The sequence below is a fragment of the Xenia sp. Carnegie-2017 genome, unplaced genomic scaffold (assembly GCF_021976095.1).
Source record: "Xenia sp. Carnegie-2017 unplaced genomic scaffold, XeniaSp_v1 HiC_scaffold_3, whole genome shotgun sequence".
NCBI classification, from domain to species: Eukaryota; Metazoa; Cnidaria; class Anthozoa; order Malacalcyonacea; family Xeniidae; genus Xenia; species Xenia sp. Carnegie-2017.
This window is the reverse complement of record NW_025813493.1, coordinates 9088109-9106620: the sequence shown is the minus strand read 5'-3', so window position 1 is coordinate 9106620 and position 18512 is coordinate 9088109. Positions and strand designations below refer to the sequence as shown.

Below are 18512 nucleotides of genomic sequence, written 5' to 3'. Positions count from 1 at the left end.
AACATAATGAGAATTCATCTTCGGTTAAAAAACAAGCTTTGGAGTAACAAAACTATTGAAACTGCATCAGCACGAACTTTGCAATGTTATTTGGCCCAAAAATGTTTCTCTACTTGAGTCAGTTACCTGAACCTTATATCAAAAGCAGTTCAGCACAACAATCACCATACGCAATCAAATTTCGTAAGTCCGACGTAAAGGCATTTCTTTCATTTTTTTCGTAATCCTCGATTCTTGCGATATTTAATGACATTTAGTAGCCGTCAGCAATCAGTTATTACAAACTTATCCATTAAAAAACGCAATATTAGCTCAAAATACTGTATTACTAGCAGCAATTGCTATATAAATACTAACTCAAATTTCAAAACTAGGAACCAAAATGGCGGAAATTGATTAGGTGATCAATATTGCCCAATCAGCGTAAGCTAAACGGACAACAATAGATGTCCCAACTCTTACTAATAGAGGGCTCTGGAGTAGCCCCAGTGTTTGACTTTATACTGTGTAATAATTTCGAAGTTGCCTTCCATCTAGGAGAAATACAATCCAACTTTGACTTTAGGTAAGTCTCGTTTAATTTCAAATTTCATTACTTATGTATTTTGTACTGGCCTGGCCTTGGTTTATATTTTGCCCTTGTGTGAGATTTAATCCTATATTTGCTGTAAGAGAACTAGAATTTTTAGGCTTAGTTAAACCAAGTTATCCGACGTTCATACAACATATATCAGACGTTCATACAACGTTTACCTGACGTTTATCCGACGTTCATTTAACATACCATTTATGATGCATTATTTGTGAAATCATAGCCTTTCCAATGATACGAACTGACGCGACACGTAAGCCGAGCTAGTTTCCCTGACAACAAAATGTAATACTTATGTTATTGCAATCAAAATATGGCGGACGAAGTGATCGCAACCATTTCAATATTACATCTGAATAACACAAAAAGATGCGAATGCGTCGTGTAAGAAGATAGAAATATTTTTTGAAACTGAGAAAGCAGCGAAGTAAAAAAAGGGACGGCCAGTTTTATTTTTGGTTTTTTGGCGCTCTAGGGAATAAATTAATGAGTGAAAGACGATTCTGGGTGGATGCAAGCAAAGGCACTGGTTGGTTCTTGGAAAAAACTATCGATAGATCGTGGAAAGATGATGGGTTGTGGCTAGAAAATTTCCGTATGTCTAAGGGAATATTCGATTTCGTTGGCGACAAGATCAATGACACTCTCTTGCGAGAAGATACAAATTTCAGAAAGACTATCCCTCTGCGAAAAAGAGTAGGAATTTCTCATTGGCACATGGCTACCAATGAAGATTTGCGTTCATTAGCTTGGCGTTTTGGTATAGGGAAAAGTACAGCCTGTGGAATCGTGAACGAGGTTTGCCCAGCTGTTGTTGACGTGTTACTGCGTCTTGTTATCAAATGGCCAACGGGCGATAGACTGCAGAGTATCTTGATGCCTTTCTAACAACATGGGGCTTTCCTCATTGCGCTGGAGCCATTGATGGCACTCATATTCAGATTATAGCACCTTCAAATTCTGAACAAGATTGCTACAATCGAAAACGATTCTACTCTATTGTTCTCCAAGCTGTTGTTGATCATAAACATAGGTACCAAAACGTACTGCTTTTGTCAGGGTTGACTTAATAATTTTTGCTTCCCTGTTATGCAACTGGCATTTTTCACCTTCTAACAATTTTTAGATCCCATGGGGGAGTTTAACAGTGACTGATGTAAAATAGGTTTCTTATTAATTTAGACATGTGTTTCAACTAGTTGAGTAAGTAAGTTATGTATGTGATGCTTTAGTTTAAGTATGTGCTACATCTTCCGATAACCAGCCAAGCATCCAGGACCTTGCATCTCATTCCAAATAGTTTCGCGCACAAGGTCCTCGGAAACTGTTTGCCTTCTGGTTGAATTGTAAGATTTAAGTCTACACTTAACAGTTCGTAAATCCATTTCAATACCATGCTCATTCTTTAGTAGGCTAATTATGATATTATATTTATACCAATAATTAAAATAGTTCTCTATAATGTCTTATTCGGCTACAAAAGAATAGACAAATTGTCTGAGTGATATTTTCTTTCAAATTATACAATCAATCGTCATCATACCTGTACTTTACAGCCGCAATAAGGACAGAAGTTGCATGGCATAAAAAGGTTCACATTGCAGAGTCGACAAGCCGCCATGTTTGATCAAATGACAAGAAACTTCATGTATCACAGATTATAAAGTATATGCGCCCGCAGTGTTTTTAATTTTCTACGGAACATGCAACAATTTTCTACGGAACATGGAAGATTTTTCTACGAAACAGTAACCAAGATTGTACAGAACACGTCACTAAAATAGAAAACTGTTCTTTGTTATTTGTGGAATACGGTTGTTTTGCTGAAGTTGACTACTTTTGTAAGGCAAACTGTCTTTTTATTATTGAATCAATTAATTTACTAAATGAAAGCACGATTTTCTATAGAATGAACGTGTCACTAATGGCCACCGTAGTCTACCACCTAATGTGTTGCATGACATTCTCAAGTGTTTGCTACAATATGTATGTGTTATCAAAGAAATGCTAAAACATTACATCAAAGCAGATCATTATCTTGCAAGAACTAAATGGTCGCATTTCCCGATATCATTTAGGCTACTATAATAAGCCATCATTTATAAGTGACAAGAAATTTTTTCAAATGATAAAAGTTTAAAACAGCATGTTAAGTAATTAACAGATGAACATAGAAGGCTGACAGATAGTATAAAGTGAAATGTGGTCTACCAAAGAAACTTGACTTGTTACATCCTCACTAAAAAGTCTAGTAATATACCATAGATTCACATTTTTACAGGTGTACAAATCTGGTGCTATTCAAGTCATTTACCAATGTTTATTTAGTTTCTTGTAAAATATTCTTTTACATTCCTTTTCTGCAAGTGCAGAAAATAACATGTCTTTGCTTCTTACATAAACAGTGTTTAGAAACATTTTTGTGTTTAATTCCAACTGTGCTTTCAGTTTATAGAAAAAATATCAAATTGAAATATCAAATTATAAGTTATATAAGTACAAATGGTATACAATTGAAACAATCCATGTACTTTGATGAACTAGATATATAAGTTACTATTGTTGTAACAAGATGCTATGTTCAAAATTTAATGCTGTTGAGTTTGTGTATCATGATCTATTATGAAAACAAAAAAGTGAATTCAACAACATCATTACCATGGACGTAATAACTCAATCAACATATTCATATGCAAAAGGTAAAAAAATATATACCTACAATGAAGTAAACCAGCTGAATAACATTTTATATGAAACTCTTTAGATCAAATGGATATCTATCCATGGAATTTATGTAAAACTGTGTGTTGTGGGTTGATCATAATGAAGAGGAACATTTCTGTAGTAAAAGCCATTTGCATATCGCTGTCATCTCATTGCCGGCACTTCACAAACTAGCCTTTGTATTTAGTTTTTGTAACAAATTTTCCTGGAACCCTCAACGGTTAGCAATTTAAGTGAGAGTATTTTTTTTGTTACCCGTTCAGAATACCCAAGTTTTAATGATGAATGTGAAGGTGGATATCTACAAATATATAACGGTGGACATCTATAGATATATAACGCATGTGGCATGTACAAAGTGCATTGTTAGTGTAACGGTGCATAATTGTTTATGTCATTGTTGTATTAATAAAAATTAATAAAAATTCCGTTTTAAACTCACCAGAAAGACTGCGTATTATTTCCACATGACATGAACACATGCTCCGCTTCTTCTCCATAAAATTAGTTTTTATCTTATAAAGTTCATCGCAGCATATTATACACCTGGTCTTTAAAAATAATAATTTAAATTCAATTATAAGAATGCATCGCTATGCTCACTCCTTGAAAATCCGCCATATTTGTTTTATCAATTGTAGTTTTACCCAAGAGGTAGGTAGTAACTTTTACCCCTTACTTTGATTTACCCCATCTTCTGTTTACCCCATCTTCAACGTAAAGAAATTCTCCCACTTTTAGGTGTAATTATTACCAAGAACACCAAAAACCGGGCAATTATTTTAGTCTCTTTCATTACCCTATTAAGTGGGGTAAATTGTTGTACCTTGATTTGGAATTACCCTAGAAATAAGGGTAATTACTACCCCACATTGTTTATCTCATTGACAGGGGTAAAAATTTTGCCACCTGAAATTTACAGTGTATCTAGAAGAAAACTGGCCCCTGTCTGATGAGGATCTGGAGAGAATACACAAGCTGTATCGATTAGTCGCATATCAATGATATTCTAGGTGGATTTTTCAAATTTTAGGGATAAACATCGAAGACCATTTCGTGCTTGTGTTTATGCTAGCATACGAAAACGCTTCGCGTCACCAGATGGACTTTATACACATTTTAAACAAGCATGTTATCACGAAAGACCGTAAATTTAAGTTAATAGAAAAGTGTACTTGTACATTGTGCACTTCTCAGTCCTTAACTCTACAGTCAAGAACAAAACTTAACGGCTTACATTTTATCGCCTATATAAGACTACATAAAATCGCAAAGACTCTCATTAATTATTTATATATACAAATAATTAATGATTATATAACTCTTTGTTGGTCACAGGTTTGTAATATTGGAAAATGAAATATTTTTATTGAACGAAATGTTCAGTATACGAAAACACGCTTACACATGGTATGTCGCGAAAGCCTAGTTGTAAGATCTGCCAAAATAAACGTTTCTACGTCTTATAACGAATAAATATTGGAAAAGTATATAAGCGTGATATACTACACAACTTTTGTTAATCTTAACAACCGCCGACTGTTGTTTTTGTTTTAAAATTCCAGTGAACAAATGTTCTATATATTATTATAATACTATTATTTTATATTGCGTCATTCAGTTAATACCAACTAATGACGTCAGTAATGTATTCCGGCTTAATTTAGCATAAGGCTTTTTTCAAAAATGGCGAAAAAGGATTCAATTTTATGTTAAATTTTCTCGAAAGCAAAATTTAAAAGAGACACAAAAATACCAAATTAAGTATTCCATAGCTATCTATGATAAACGTATGAAAAAAATTCCGTTGCCATCGTCTATTAATTCATCTATTTTGCTGTTCTTTACGCATTTATCATCAATCTATCATGTACATTTCAACCATCCTTTGTTCATTTGGATCATTTAAATTTTAAAGCTTTTTTGTGCTTACCAACACACTAAATTACTTAAATAAGAAGTTGCTGGTATTATTTGTGGCTAAAAACAATAAATTGTATGCTTTATTCAACCAATTGCAAATCGACAATGCCATTATAGGATGTTCATTGTTCCCCATTGTCTTTGTTCATAATAACTACAATATCGAAACAAATAAAATTTCACCTTACTTTGATTACGTTACAATATAGCAGCACTTGTTTGAAAACACCGTTTCTTGCTAAAGTTACGCTAAGAATAATAAATAAAACGGGTCAACCGTCAACCACTGGTCGCCAAACCTTGTTACACGTGAACTTACATGTTGAATTATTCCTTGGCCAAGTTCTGTGTTTATTGAAATATAGTCAAAACAGCATGTACTTACGATGGAAACGTTGATCAGCTCGTTCTTAAATGTGTTGTATCAAATATATATTCTTTCTTGAGTAAAAAATTTTAATAGCTAATAATCGACTTGCCTCTTGCAATGAAGTATACCGAAGACACGTGCAAAATAGTATTCTGAGGAGACAAAGTTTCTTAACGTCTACAGCGATTTATGTTTCTTTTATTGCATATTTCGCCAAGTGTGTCGCATCGGTTGCATCCGCGTCATAACGTTATCAAACTGTATATTAAAATTTATTTTTTATAAACGCTGATACAGCGAACGCATATTGATATCAATGTTCAGAAAAAACGACCGACGTAATTTTACTTTGAATTACAATAGCATATGCTTTTTATTGTAATATTATAAATATCTACGGCCGTTCTCCCCGTGTAAACAGCAATCGAACACGCGTGTAGCATGAAATAGTTGGCCGCCATATTTTAATTGAGTCACCCGATTCGATGCAGTCAACAAGTTGCTCTCGAACCAATGTTGCACCAATTGTAGAAGAAAAACAACCGCCTTGGAGCCAAATTGGCCTCTCCTGTCTCATTTAGCCCTCATTGTTAGCCAATATGGCAAGCAATTTGAAAAGCTAAAACGACCTAATGGTGCTAAAATGGTCCCCATCTTTCTATTTTGGCACCAATTGTAGAACAAAAATAACCTTCACTGAGCCAAAGCGGCCCTGTTATCTGTTTTAGCCCTCAATGTTAGCTAATATGGCTAGCATTTTCAAAAGCCAAAACGACCTCATGGGGCTAAAATGGCCAATTTCTTTTTACCGTGTGCGTGTTTTTCTAGAACTGTTATAATCAACCAGCAGAAAATGCGATGAATTAAGTAATATAATACAACAAAGAAGCTTATGATATGAAGTATGGCAAATGAATAAAATCATAGATGTAACTATATTAATAATCGAGAAATATAGTTTAAAGCCTTCGTAGATTGTTTAGATGTGAAAAAATCATTCGTGGATGTTTTTCCCAAATTGCACTCGAAACCATGCTATTACATATACAAACATTGGTGGCTCCATTTAAATTCTCACAAATTTTCCTTTTTTCATTTTTACTTATAATAGTAATTTTGTTCGATAATCTTCGTGACTTTTTATTGGTTGTGCAAAACTAAAAGTAATGGGAAGTGCTAGCTATATATATAGTATGTGCAAAATACTATTTGGTAAAACTGATACGCACTCGCTGTTGTGTGATCTTGCGAGCATTTTTTGCAAGCAAATTTTTGCAAATTATTCCGTAAAAACGGGGGAATTTGCGTTTTCAACGATCTAAATATCAAAATTTTTAGGAGGAGCATTCTACCGGATAAACTCAGAGGGCTTGCGGTTTCAACGCTCGAAGTGCATCTGTCACCAAAATTTCTGGATCTGCCTCAGAAATCAGAACAAAAAAGATTATTAACTTTTCTACTAGTGGTGACCCACTAAATTCGCCAATAAAAAAAGAAAGAATGTCTGACTTTTTTGACTAAACAACTTGAAAGTATGTATATATTTTTAGTCGTATCGCACCACACACACTGTAGGATATGTGTTCAAAAGATTTTTATTTCAAAGACATTTATTGCAAAAAAGAAACACAATAGTCTAAATTACTGAAGCATTTCCATAACTGGGATCTAATATCAATAGCGTAACCTCACGTCAAACAGTGATACAAATGGATGTTATTTCCTTAACTTATTTTTTAAACAAATAGCTCCTTCGCAATGAAGTTTTGAGAGTAACTAACACAAATTAATCAAGCTGTTGCATGTTTAAAAGCTATCCAATATACCATAAATCTTGGTTCTTCCCTAAAATTTTTTTGTTGACTAGTTTTCTTAGCCATGTGTTTATTTCTGCAGGGTTTGCCTACGAGTAAGCGAATTTCATTTTGGGCGTTCTGATTCTGACCCTATTTAGAGGTGCAGCATTTGCTATCTCTAAAAAAACGCAGTATTCAATTTCACACGTTGAGCAGTAAACAGCAGCTTGTATAGAACTATTCATAAAATTTAGAGTAATTAGTAATAAGTGTCTTATAGTAGATACTATGCCCTAAAATTCTGGGTGGTAAAATGAAAAAAAAAAATTTAATTGCATCTCAAATTAATATACTCCTTGCGTAAACATTGTGATTATTTTTAAAATATCTAACAGCAAGTGTTACTCTAACAATACTTGCGAACTGAAAATTTCGTAAACATCTGAGTAAATTGAATTTCCTAAATTTATCAACATACAGACGTTCAAGCTTTTTTCTTTGTTTTTCTTTGACAGCCCACAGAAGTAATTTAGAACGTCATGGTCAATATCATAATGGGAAAAAACTTCAAGAAAACTTTTCCTTGGCTCATTTTCATCACAATTCTTTGTATTTGTCTAAAAGTTGGCAAATGGAAACAGAACACATATGTTGTGAAGTCGTTCCATGAAACGTGTAAGAGCAGCAATTCAAGCAGTATAAAAATTCAAGTCAAATCAAATCACCAAAATAAACGTTTTATCTACTTAATACAAACAGAGTCTTGTTTACTGGACAATCTTCTTAACCCACAAATGTTTGGACATAAAGCAGAGCATGATGTCCTTGTGCTGTCTTGGAAAAGCATGTGTTCTGCAACTCAATTCTCCACACCTAGTTACAACATTAGCTACATTTTTAGGCCTGGTACAACTTGGAGTTCTGGAAGGAACATTCTGTACGAGTTGGCAATGAATTCTTCACAATCCTACCTCTATTATATTTTCTTGGATGGAGATTTATCATACCATTTCTCAAATTCCGATTTTGAAAAGACGTATCGTCAGTGTAATACGTCATTGGAAATGTTTGAGTATTTTCTTTTGAAATACGAGCCTGCAATTGGAGTGCCTTTTTACTGCCCACGTCCAACAATACAAGGCCAGCCGTTATGTTATTATGATTATAAAATTTTTCCTTTCCGTGAAGTAATACCTGTTTCAATTTATTTCGACGCTGCTTTTAATGCTTTTCACAAGGACGCCATAAAATCCATACTTCCCTATCGATTAATATACGAAAAGGAGAGTTGGTGGGAAAGTCAAAAATTTGTGATTCTTGCCGCTGATATAATATTTCGTGGACAAGTACTGACAATTCTTCCAGTTGCTACTGCAAATATAATGCACAGGAAATACCCCAGAGACAGTAGAGATAATTGGAACGACATTTATGACATGTTGCTAAAGGAAACGCCAAAAGAATATCGTATAATTAAGGAATTCAAGCCTTCATATACAACTGTGAGCACTGACCCTGTTGTAAGAAATGACACCGTCTATACGCCATATATGCACGTGGAAATTCCTAAAGGACGAATTAATGTTGAACCGTACAAACGATTTAAACATTGAAACAGTATTTCACATTAAGTGGTTATTTCTTAACATGTCTTTCTTCCTTAAAAATTAGTACTGATGATGAAAATATGAAAGAAAAATATGAAAAATGTAGTTAAGCTTGTAGTCTATATAGCTAATTGATTTGTGTTTATTAATCTGAATTTAATCTGTAATCTATTAAAACAGTCGTCTTCTGCAGGTGCGTCTGATGCAGGTACGGGTCCTTCGTGTAAACGAGTAAATTTTGATAGGGAGATAGTGAATGATGATTGATTTAAATAATGTTGCGAGTTTGCGGAAAATTCATATATTAAGCGTGAAGAAATTCTTAACCTAGCTCAGTTGGTAATGATTTGCCTTGAAAAACTAAAAGGTAAAATCAAAGATAACCTTCTGCTGGAGAACAACTAGTCTGGACATCAAGAAAAGCTACGACGTTTGCTAAATGTTAGCGGGCTTCTCGCGTAAGATGAAGTTAAAGAGATACCAAAAAAGTTAAAACAAAGTTCCCTGAAAGTAAATCGATAGATTACAAACATTCAGTTCTTATTCCTTGTCCCTGTAGCTACGTTGTCAAAATTTTACAAACAGCAAACGCGTGGAATTGGAAGAAAGGGGAGCAATTTGGGAGTAGATTTCAGGTGTCACAAATATTTCTTCAAAGTAGAATGGACAATAGTTTTAATGATTTGCTAAAAACCATAAAACAGTGGCCAATCGTCATCAAGGCTATATTCTAAGTAAACGCGTGCTTTCAGGGATATTCCTCTTGGCTTGGCTTCGCGAACGAAGATTTTATAAAGGGGGCTGTCCACGTCGACTACAGGCACGCTCGTGGCTGGCAACTCCGATGCGAGACAAACAGGTTCGGCCGCTGCGGCTACAGTCAAAGGTCACGTCAGGTACGGCTGCTGAAGCTTCCCGGTTCTTCCTCCTCCTCCGGCGTTTCTCCCTCAAGTTCTCTGTACGAGAATCCTCAAAGGGGTGGTGAGTACGACGGCTCTGTACACGCAGTTCTTGGTGCTCTTCTTCAAAGAATTGTTGTTCCACACTCTGTTATACAGTCTGCCAAAAGCGCTGCTTGCCTTGGCCAGTCTGTTGTCGACCTCGCTGTCGATCTTCGCATCTGATGTGATAACACACCCCAGGTAGGTGAACTGGTGAACGCTTTTCAGCTCAGTCTCGTCTACGGAGGTGCTTCGAAGAACTCTGCGGAGCTCTGAGTAGAACTTGTCTTTTTCTGCAGGCACAGCTTGAAGAGTTGGGGCATACACACTGAAGAGCGTGGCATACTTTTTGTTCTTCAGAGAGAGGCGCATGGACATGATGCGGTCAGAATGACCAGTTGGCAGGTTTTCCAACTTGGAAGCGATGGAGGTTCTAACCATGAAGCCGACGCCTGCGAGACGCCTTTCTGTTGCAGGTTTTCCTGACCAGAAGAGGGTATATCCGGCGCCATACTCCTGAAGGCTGCCTTCTTCGGGGAAGCGAACTTCGCTGAGGGCAGCAATGTTGACATCTAGCCTGGACAGTTCATGTGCAATCAAAGCAGAGCGACGTTCAGGTCTGTTGCTGTCAGCTTTGTCAAGCATGGTTCTGATGTTCTAGCATGCCAGTTTCAGTGCTTTTGCACCCATACCGGTGGGTGCATACCTTCCTTTCTTTGTTGTTGTTCGACCGCTAGTAAAGATGCCCGTTGACCACGGCAAGCCAACTGGGGGGATGAGAGACGAGCTTTGGTTAGACCACCTTTTCTAGGCCCCTCTCCTTGTAGAGCAAGCACTGCTGTCCCTAAAAAGGGCTGCTTGTTCGTTCGGGGGTGCTGCCGAGTGATTTTGTCATCTCGGGTCAACAACAGGAGACCAATATCCCGAACCGCCTGCATGCAGGATTGAGACTGCGGCTTCTATTGACATCTTTCACCTGCCGGTTTCGCCCCTTTCCCATCGCTACAAGACTTGATAGAGTTGAAAGCGTAGCAGACGTGAACGTATCCTTCGAGCCAGCGCAGATGAGTTTTAAAGTGAAGTGCAGTGTGCGCAGTACTGGCCCCACCCATTACACCCAGGCTCATCTGTCATGGTCTAGCGAGCTGGGACGGTGACAGCGAGATCCACGGGTCGACTGTCCTTGTCCTAGGCTCTGGCTCGAAAACCTACCTCGGAGGCACGAGGACATGATGGCCGTTGAGCTCGTCGTGGAGCCCTTCCGCCCTGGCCAGTGACCACAGAGGAGCTCGTTGCATTCTGCCGAAACTGAAGCCGATTTTACTATCAGAACCGCCAGTGTTAGCACTCTAGTAGTTTATCCGCCCAGCCGTGACCCTGGCAAGGGAGGCAAAGGGTGTACTAGCACTTGCCTAAGGTGCCCACCCAAGGCTAGTGGAGGGGAAAAGGCGCCTTACGGCTCCATTATAGACCGGCTCCAAGCTAAGTCTAGCCACTACCCCTAGTTACATTGATGATGTAACTAACTGTAAACTTGCTTTTGAAGTGGGGTCGTTTCATTAAACTGGTCGAAATCATCAACTTTCCATTAACTAGAACTGAAAATGATTCAGCATTGGAAATATCAAGAAGAAAGCTAATGCAAGTTCTACAGGCAACGAGAATAAAATGTTAATAGAAAGCGTACGTGATTTTAGTCTAAACGTCCCTATTGAAGATATTCATAAGTGTTATGTTGAAATAAATCATTGAACTGAAATACATGGAACGCTGATGCAAAAGTTGATTTCAGTTCTTACACACAGAACCGTGAGATTGCACTTGACACACGTGTGTATAGTGCCGGTTTGAAAACTGTTTCGAGGTTTTCTCGCGGGGTAAAATTTGTTTGAATTTTGAACTACATGCACGCTTGTCTGGTTGTAAAATTTGGCTTTAAAAAATTATTATGCTTTTCTATTACGGCATATATTTTAGTTCAATGAAAATAAATATTCTTCATCCCTGTGACTCAGGGAATAACGTCATTGTGCACAATGTTATAACTTGAGTGAGATTTGTGTGGAGTATTTTTTCATTTTTGAGTAAAATTACATAACATTTAATCATTATTTATGCTTTGTAATAGCGGGCAAGTAAACTTTAAAACTCTTGGCTTTTGTAAAAGTCTTAATATATGGCAAACTATTTTCGTTTTGACGGATGTTGATGATACAAAAAGAAATTTTTTTGAAAGATTCAAGGTGACATTGTGTCCAGATTAAATTGTAGCATAAAATTCAGATTTTTTCTCAAGAGACTTAACTCTTATCTTCTGTGTAGTACAAGGACACCTTTAATTCAAATACCAATTATATATAATGGACTTGTGCAAAATGAAAACAATGCACACTTCTTGAATTTTCTATTATTTAAATACATGATAAAATGTCAATACAACTCACTAATTAATTTTCATGTATCTTCTCTGCTTGTGTATTAAGCCATTGTAAGAAATATATAGCTATATCAAGCAACAAAGACTTTCACCATGCCTGCTGATAAATATTTTTGTAATTAAAAGACTAACATCATTGTATCTCACAAAGCTGATACATAAAAGATATAGAGTAGCAACCAGCAAAAACAGTAGTAAAGCTCATTTATCTATAGGTATAATCATTGGTAAACTTAGCACAATATTTATCGTGTAGTAGCTACCATTTCATTTTAAATTAATTTAGATTGTTTTCAAAAGAGTGATGAGCTTACATGACACATATGATATTTAATCAAGCAAACTTCATAGGAAGTCATGCAATTTATTATTTGATGTATCCAATGCTTTAAGATTCATTGCTCAAAGAACATTATTTCTTTGTTTGTCAATGAATGAATTGTACGTTGCAAAGACCTACCGGGTGCAAAAAAGACAACACAAAATGCAATTGCTCTGGTGTAAGAAACGATTTGATACGATTAGTTTCTGGTTTTTTTGTCGGCAAAACTTGCGATGTTTACAACATTGACAAATTTACAATGTCCACAAAGCTTATGCTCTTAAAAAGCCTTTGAAATGGAAGATACATACCTGGTTAAAAACTTGAGATAAATCCATCCCCTCTTAGTTAAGTTTTTACAGCGTAACTCATTTACGAAGAAACAAACAAAACAATAACAACGACGTAAATAAAAACTTCTGCAAAATTTCTTATCTAAAACAAAGCTTATAAACGGTCGAAGGAAACGGCAAAAAATGGCTATAAAAAGTCATCGGCGTAAAAAATAATTTCTTGGTTTTGTGATGTTACTTTTGTGAAAAGCCCCGCTTGTAATCAGTTGGGAACGATGACAATAACAAGAGAAACTGCAATTCCACAAGGGAAAGAGATTTGAAGACACATTTAATATGCAAAAATCATATTGATACAAAAAAAACAACAAAAACACGTCATTGTTTTTTTGACTATATCAACGATCATTTTTCCCTACAACTCAACAACAAATAGTATGCTTGTGTTTATAACCTTTTTTAAAATCTTGTGAGGCCTCGATATTTTTTAAATAAATAAACGAATCCAAAACAACATACTGTAACTAAATCTGTAGATCTTTTTTTTCGATGATTGCTTGCGTGTTATGATCAGTGGAGGAGGCGAAATACACCATGTCAATACAATTTTGAAAGTTCAGAGCGGAAACAAGAAGAAAAACACTTTGCAAAATATTTCATAAAGTTAGCAAAAAAATATTTTGAATTCATTTTAAAAAAACTGCTATGCCATGTTATTGTGTTATTATTAATTACACCATTAAGGAGTGAAAAGTAAAAGGGACAATACCCAATTATAAAAACACAATTGAAACTCCATATTCATAACTTTTGAAACACTTAAATAAAAATTGTAATGTAATACAAGTATGAAAAAGATTATTAGTCTAATATTATAGAATCATCATATATTTTCACAAATATGGCCAAATATTTTAAACACACATCCTAAGAGTTAATATATTACACAAACATTTATCATTATCTGTATTACAAGAAAAAACTAATTTTACAATAAATATGATATACTATAAAATTTTGATACATGATATAGCTTTTCTTACTTCATAATCATTTTAAAACCCTGTTTTTAGCCACTGAGGATGAGAGTTGCTTTTTGGCATTTATGTATAGCAGGTTATATTGGCAATACTTGTCTTGTTGTACACTTGGCTATTTATTTATAAGCATGAACTTGCTTATAAAATGCTCAATACACAAATATGCATGCATGTCAAATCTTCCACCAGTTCTTGAGAAGTGGGAGAAGTAAATGACAAAAACCAACAAACAGCCACAGCTCAAAATTTCAAATCATCACTATCACACATTGCAAAAAGAGCATGTGAAATTCTTACAAAGCAAGTCTAACTTTAAAAGCAGTAAAGTTGTTATGAAACATGTTATGTTAAGTGGATTGTGTGACGTGCGACCGCAAAATTACTGCACGCGCATAACAAACTAGTGATCTTGCTAGGTGTGTTCGTTATTCGTGGTTATTTGGGCGGGTTGTATAAAAAGGCTGTAGGAGTTATTGCTGAAATAGCTATAATTTTTGTTTGTTGCTGAAAAATTGACGAAATTGGCCTGTTTGTAAACGTTTTTCAGGGAGCTATTTGCAGTGATTTTACCACAGTGGTCTTATCCCGCCAGTTTCGCTTACGACGAGTAGCAAAGAGCTACCGCGCGTAAAAATTGCTTGATAAATAACAAATGTATATATTTTTTAAGGTATACAAAAGCTGACAATGCAATTCAAACCAACCCATAACCACTAACAGCAAAATAACCTTGCCCGAACCGAGTGACGATTACACCAAGCAGAATTATAAACTTAAAATTCCTACATTTCAACCTTGTTGGGTTACTCGAATGTGGCTGTCAGAGTTGCACAAAAATTTCCTTTCAGCAATACGCCGATTTGTTAAAAAATAGTGTTCTTGGTAAAAGAAAACATTCATTTCTGCGAGAAATTACACTATACTTTTATATCAAATGATTGTTGTTTCCTATAAGGTGCCTAATTGGACTTTATTCTAAACTTACAATACAACATAACATACTGAAATTATACATGATTATTTATATGTCTATTGTCTTAGTCATGGTATATTACTCAATATGATGCAATTGGATTTGAAACATAAAAGAAGTCTTGAGTCTTGAGTCCTATAAGAAGTTTTTTACTTCTCCGTAGGAATGTAAAAGTAGACATTCATATACTCCATAAGAATAACTGTTCTTGTAACAAATATAGTTTTATGAAATGTTACGTTTTAGTTTTAAGTAATGTTCGTGTTTAATTGTTAAAGTTTTGAAACATTTTTTCAATGTTATCTTTTGATCAATATTTATAGCTCAGTTAAGATATTGGCAATAAAATAACAACTCTTGGATTTACTTAGTCAACACTTTTTATAAGTGACATCATAAGCCGACAAGAAACTATGAAATTTGCAAAAATAGCCTTGCCATGAAGGAGGTCGCTGCTTTAGAAGAATCGTATCATTTTAGCCTTGTTGTTACGTCATATCTGTTGATGAAAGTACAAATTCAAGATAGCAAAAGCATTTTGATTGTTGCTTAATAAGTTGTTTTGATTTCAATGTAACGTACTTCACTTGCATTGACATGCATGATCATCAGGGGCGGATTATCTGGGGGTGGCAAGGGGATGCGCACTTTCCCAAAAAAATTCCCCAGCGCCGTCATAAGAAAATTTCTAAAATGAGATTACGTAATGTAGATGCTTAATATAACAGTGTTAGAGGCTATGAAATTGTACAGTAAGATTGAGTAAAGGTTGAACTTTTCATTTCAAAGGCAATTATATATTTTATATCACCACCATTTTCAATTGAGTATTGCCATGTGCATTTTCATGAAAACAATAAAGTTGAAATAAATTACTAAATGCACGCTCATTAACAAAAATCATATACATTTTTTTTATAAAGGTAATAACATTTTCATTATGCAAGGCGGTTCACTATTCTGTAAGCCTAAAAATCTGAAATAGCCCAAGGCTTTAACAACTTTAGCTACGATAGCTATGCACACCGCTTTAGGAAAATCTGCACCCCTCCGGTTAAATGAGTATCGATCCGCCCCCTGATAATCATTATGTCCAAGGAAATCTGTGTTTTGTCTTAAATGTCTCCATGATTTAATACTATCTTCTTACTTCATAAGAAACCATTCATTTGGAAATGTATAAAGCATGTTTTTTTAAAAGTGGCATTATAGGCACTTCTATATTAGGAATATTTCTTAAAGCATTGCGCTAATGGCTTTCAAAACATGCATGTATGTGTGAACTTTATGGAATAAGTTGTTATTTTGTCTTGCTAAAGCTGCAATATATGCAAACTGATCTTCAGTTAAATTTGGTGTGGTTTCAGGTACAACAACACCAGCTACATTTTCAATTTCATCACGTGCTTCTTTTCACATGATTCAACTTCATCGCTTGATAGTACGTTGTCTAAAGTTAAGTTGCTTTGTGTTGTACATCATACAATGCTTTCAGACCAAAGTTACAAAGGCGATAGCCCTCCTTTAGTACTGATTCCATGGTGATACCATTGATTAACAAACTCTTCTAAGGAATGATCAATGACTGTGACAATAACAAGCTGCAGTGCAAGAAGATATGCCTCATTGGCAGGATCAAAAAAACCAGAACTTTCCATCATGTTAAATTGATCAATATAAGCCTTTAGAACACTAGTAGTATCTCTGTCAAGAATTTCAACTCGTTGGTTGTGAACTGAAGAACCTTTGATGATACATCCCCTGTTTATTCCACGGCACTCCAACATCATTCAAGTAACACCCACGTTTTCAAGTCCATGATCAAATCTCACTCTTGAAGGTAATCCATATGAACGACATGCATTTTGGAATAATTCTAAAACTGTGTTTGCTTTGTTGTTAGTAACACAGCTTAAATATGGTATCAACCTGGAGTAGCCATTAATAGATGTATGAACCACATTTGCCAGCGAGTCATTTTATGGTTACCATCGATGTGCCACAGTGCATTTGCACAACGCACAATATAATTTCTTCTGTGAATTGCTCCCCGCCAACGAAGTGCTGTTCCAACTGGATCCAAATTACGCTTTAATGTTCTCACACGTGACTGTTGGATCCTCATATCTAGGCTCTTCACTGCACCTACCATACGTGTTTGTCCTATTCCTGGAGTAACACTCATAATTTCTTGCATTGTTTCTCTAAGTTCGATGCCACTTATGATAGACCAAGATTCTTCTAAATCTATTTGAAACTCTACACATCTTCGTTGTGATGTTTTTGTTGAGATACCCATTAATTCTAGTCCAAGAAAAGTGCAATTCCCTAAGACATTCTACTAATCTCTAAGATATTCCGAGTCGCGGTTGACCTCTTGTGTCTGTGTACCTTTTATAGCAATTGTAGGTTGGAGTATAAGGTATCTAATCGTGAAGGGCGTTGATCAGGTTCTGAAAGAAACTCTGAAGTCGACTTAAATGGAAGGATAACTGTTGCATATCATTATTAAAACTTGCCATGTCAAAATCATCCATAAGATTTACTGCCCTCTGTTTTAACGTGAAAACAGTGTCCCCTTGCCCCAGCATCTGAAAGTCGCTCGTGTATGCGCTCTAAACCGTTGATATTGTCAAAAAAAGGTGTTCTGAAATGATAAATGCTCTGCTTCAGCAATAATTGTTTTAGTTCTCTGAAAGAATGAATAAAGAATGTGTTGCAAGCCTCCAATACCTCCAAAACACACCATTTTGAATTTGAGAAAAAAGCGCGTGAACCTGTAAACGAAACAATTGGGATCGCCAAGCATTATGCAACACGATGTAAAAAGTTCGCCATACCGTATATAAAAATTTCTCACAGACGATAAAAAATTGACTAAAAAAATACGATGATTGTCATATGGTAATCATCATTTTTTTTATAATATATGTTGTAAAAAGGATTGGAACGCTGAATGAAACTTTGGAAAAGGCAATAAATTTTGACGATACGATACGAGAAGTTTCGAACCTATCAGAAAAGCTTAGAATGTCGTACAGCAAGTTTCGGACATATTTTTTAGATTTATCTTCAGATTTAAGTATGTTATGTTGTATTGTAAGTTTAGAATAAAGTCCAATTTGGCGCCTCATAGTTTACTCAGTAAACTTTACTGGCTGGCGATTTAGTGGCCGCGCAAAAAGATCTGGGACCTAGTAGACATTTCTTTATCGCCTGAATAGCCCTACTATTTGACCACATTATCAATTCTGTGGTTTGACTCTATACTGTGTCACAATTTAGACGTTGCCTTCTATCTAGGAGAAATACAATCCAACTTTGACCTTAGGTAAGTCTCGTTTGATTTCAAATTTTATTACTTATGTATTTTGTACTGGCGTGGCCTTGGTTTATACTTTGCCCTTGTGTGAGATTTAATCGTATATTTGCTGTAAGAGAACTAGAATTTTTAGGCTTAGTTAAACCCATTTATACGATGTTCATACAACATA

The 18512-nt window shown here is 35.4% G+C and overlaps 1 protein-coding gene across 2 annotated transcripts; it reads left to right on the top strand.

The window, feature by feature from the left end:
- Nucleotides 1–230: 230 nt before the first annotated feature.
- Nucleotides 231–9201, top strand: LOC124454747. 2 transcript variants are annotated; one of them, XM_047005512.1, is made up of 3 exons: nt 231–565; nt 6948–7141; nt 7921–9201. In XM_047005512.1, the coding sequence occupies exon 3, from the start codon at nt 7945–7947 to the stop codon at nt 9016–9018; it is 1074 nt and encodes a 357-aa protein (XP_046861468.1). In that variant the 5' UTR covers nt 231–565; nt 6948–7141; nt 7921–7944; the 3' UTR covers nt 9019–9201. The 2 variants fall into 2 exon arrangements, with proteins under 2 accessions (XP_046861468.1, XP_046861469.1); XM_047005513.1 differs by lacking the exon at nt 6948–7141.
- The last annotated feature ends 9311 nt before the right edge of the window (nt 9202–18512 follow it).

Excerpts from the sequence above, each read along its gene's own strand:
- LOC124454747 (XM_047005513.1), top strand. The coding sequence starts at position 7,945 with ATGGTCAATATCATAATGGGAAAAAACTTCAAGAAAACTTTTCCTTGG.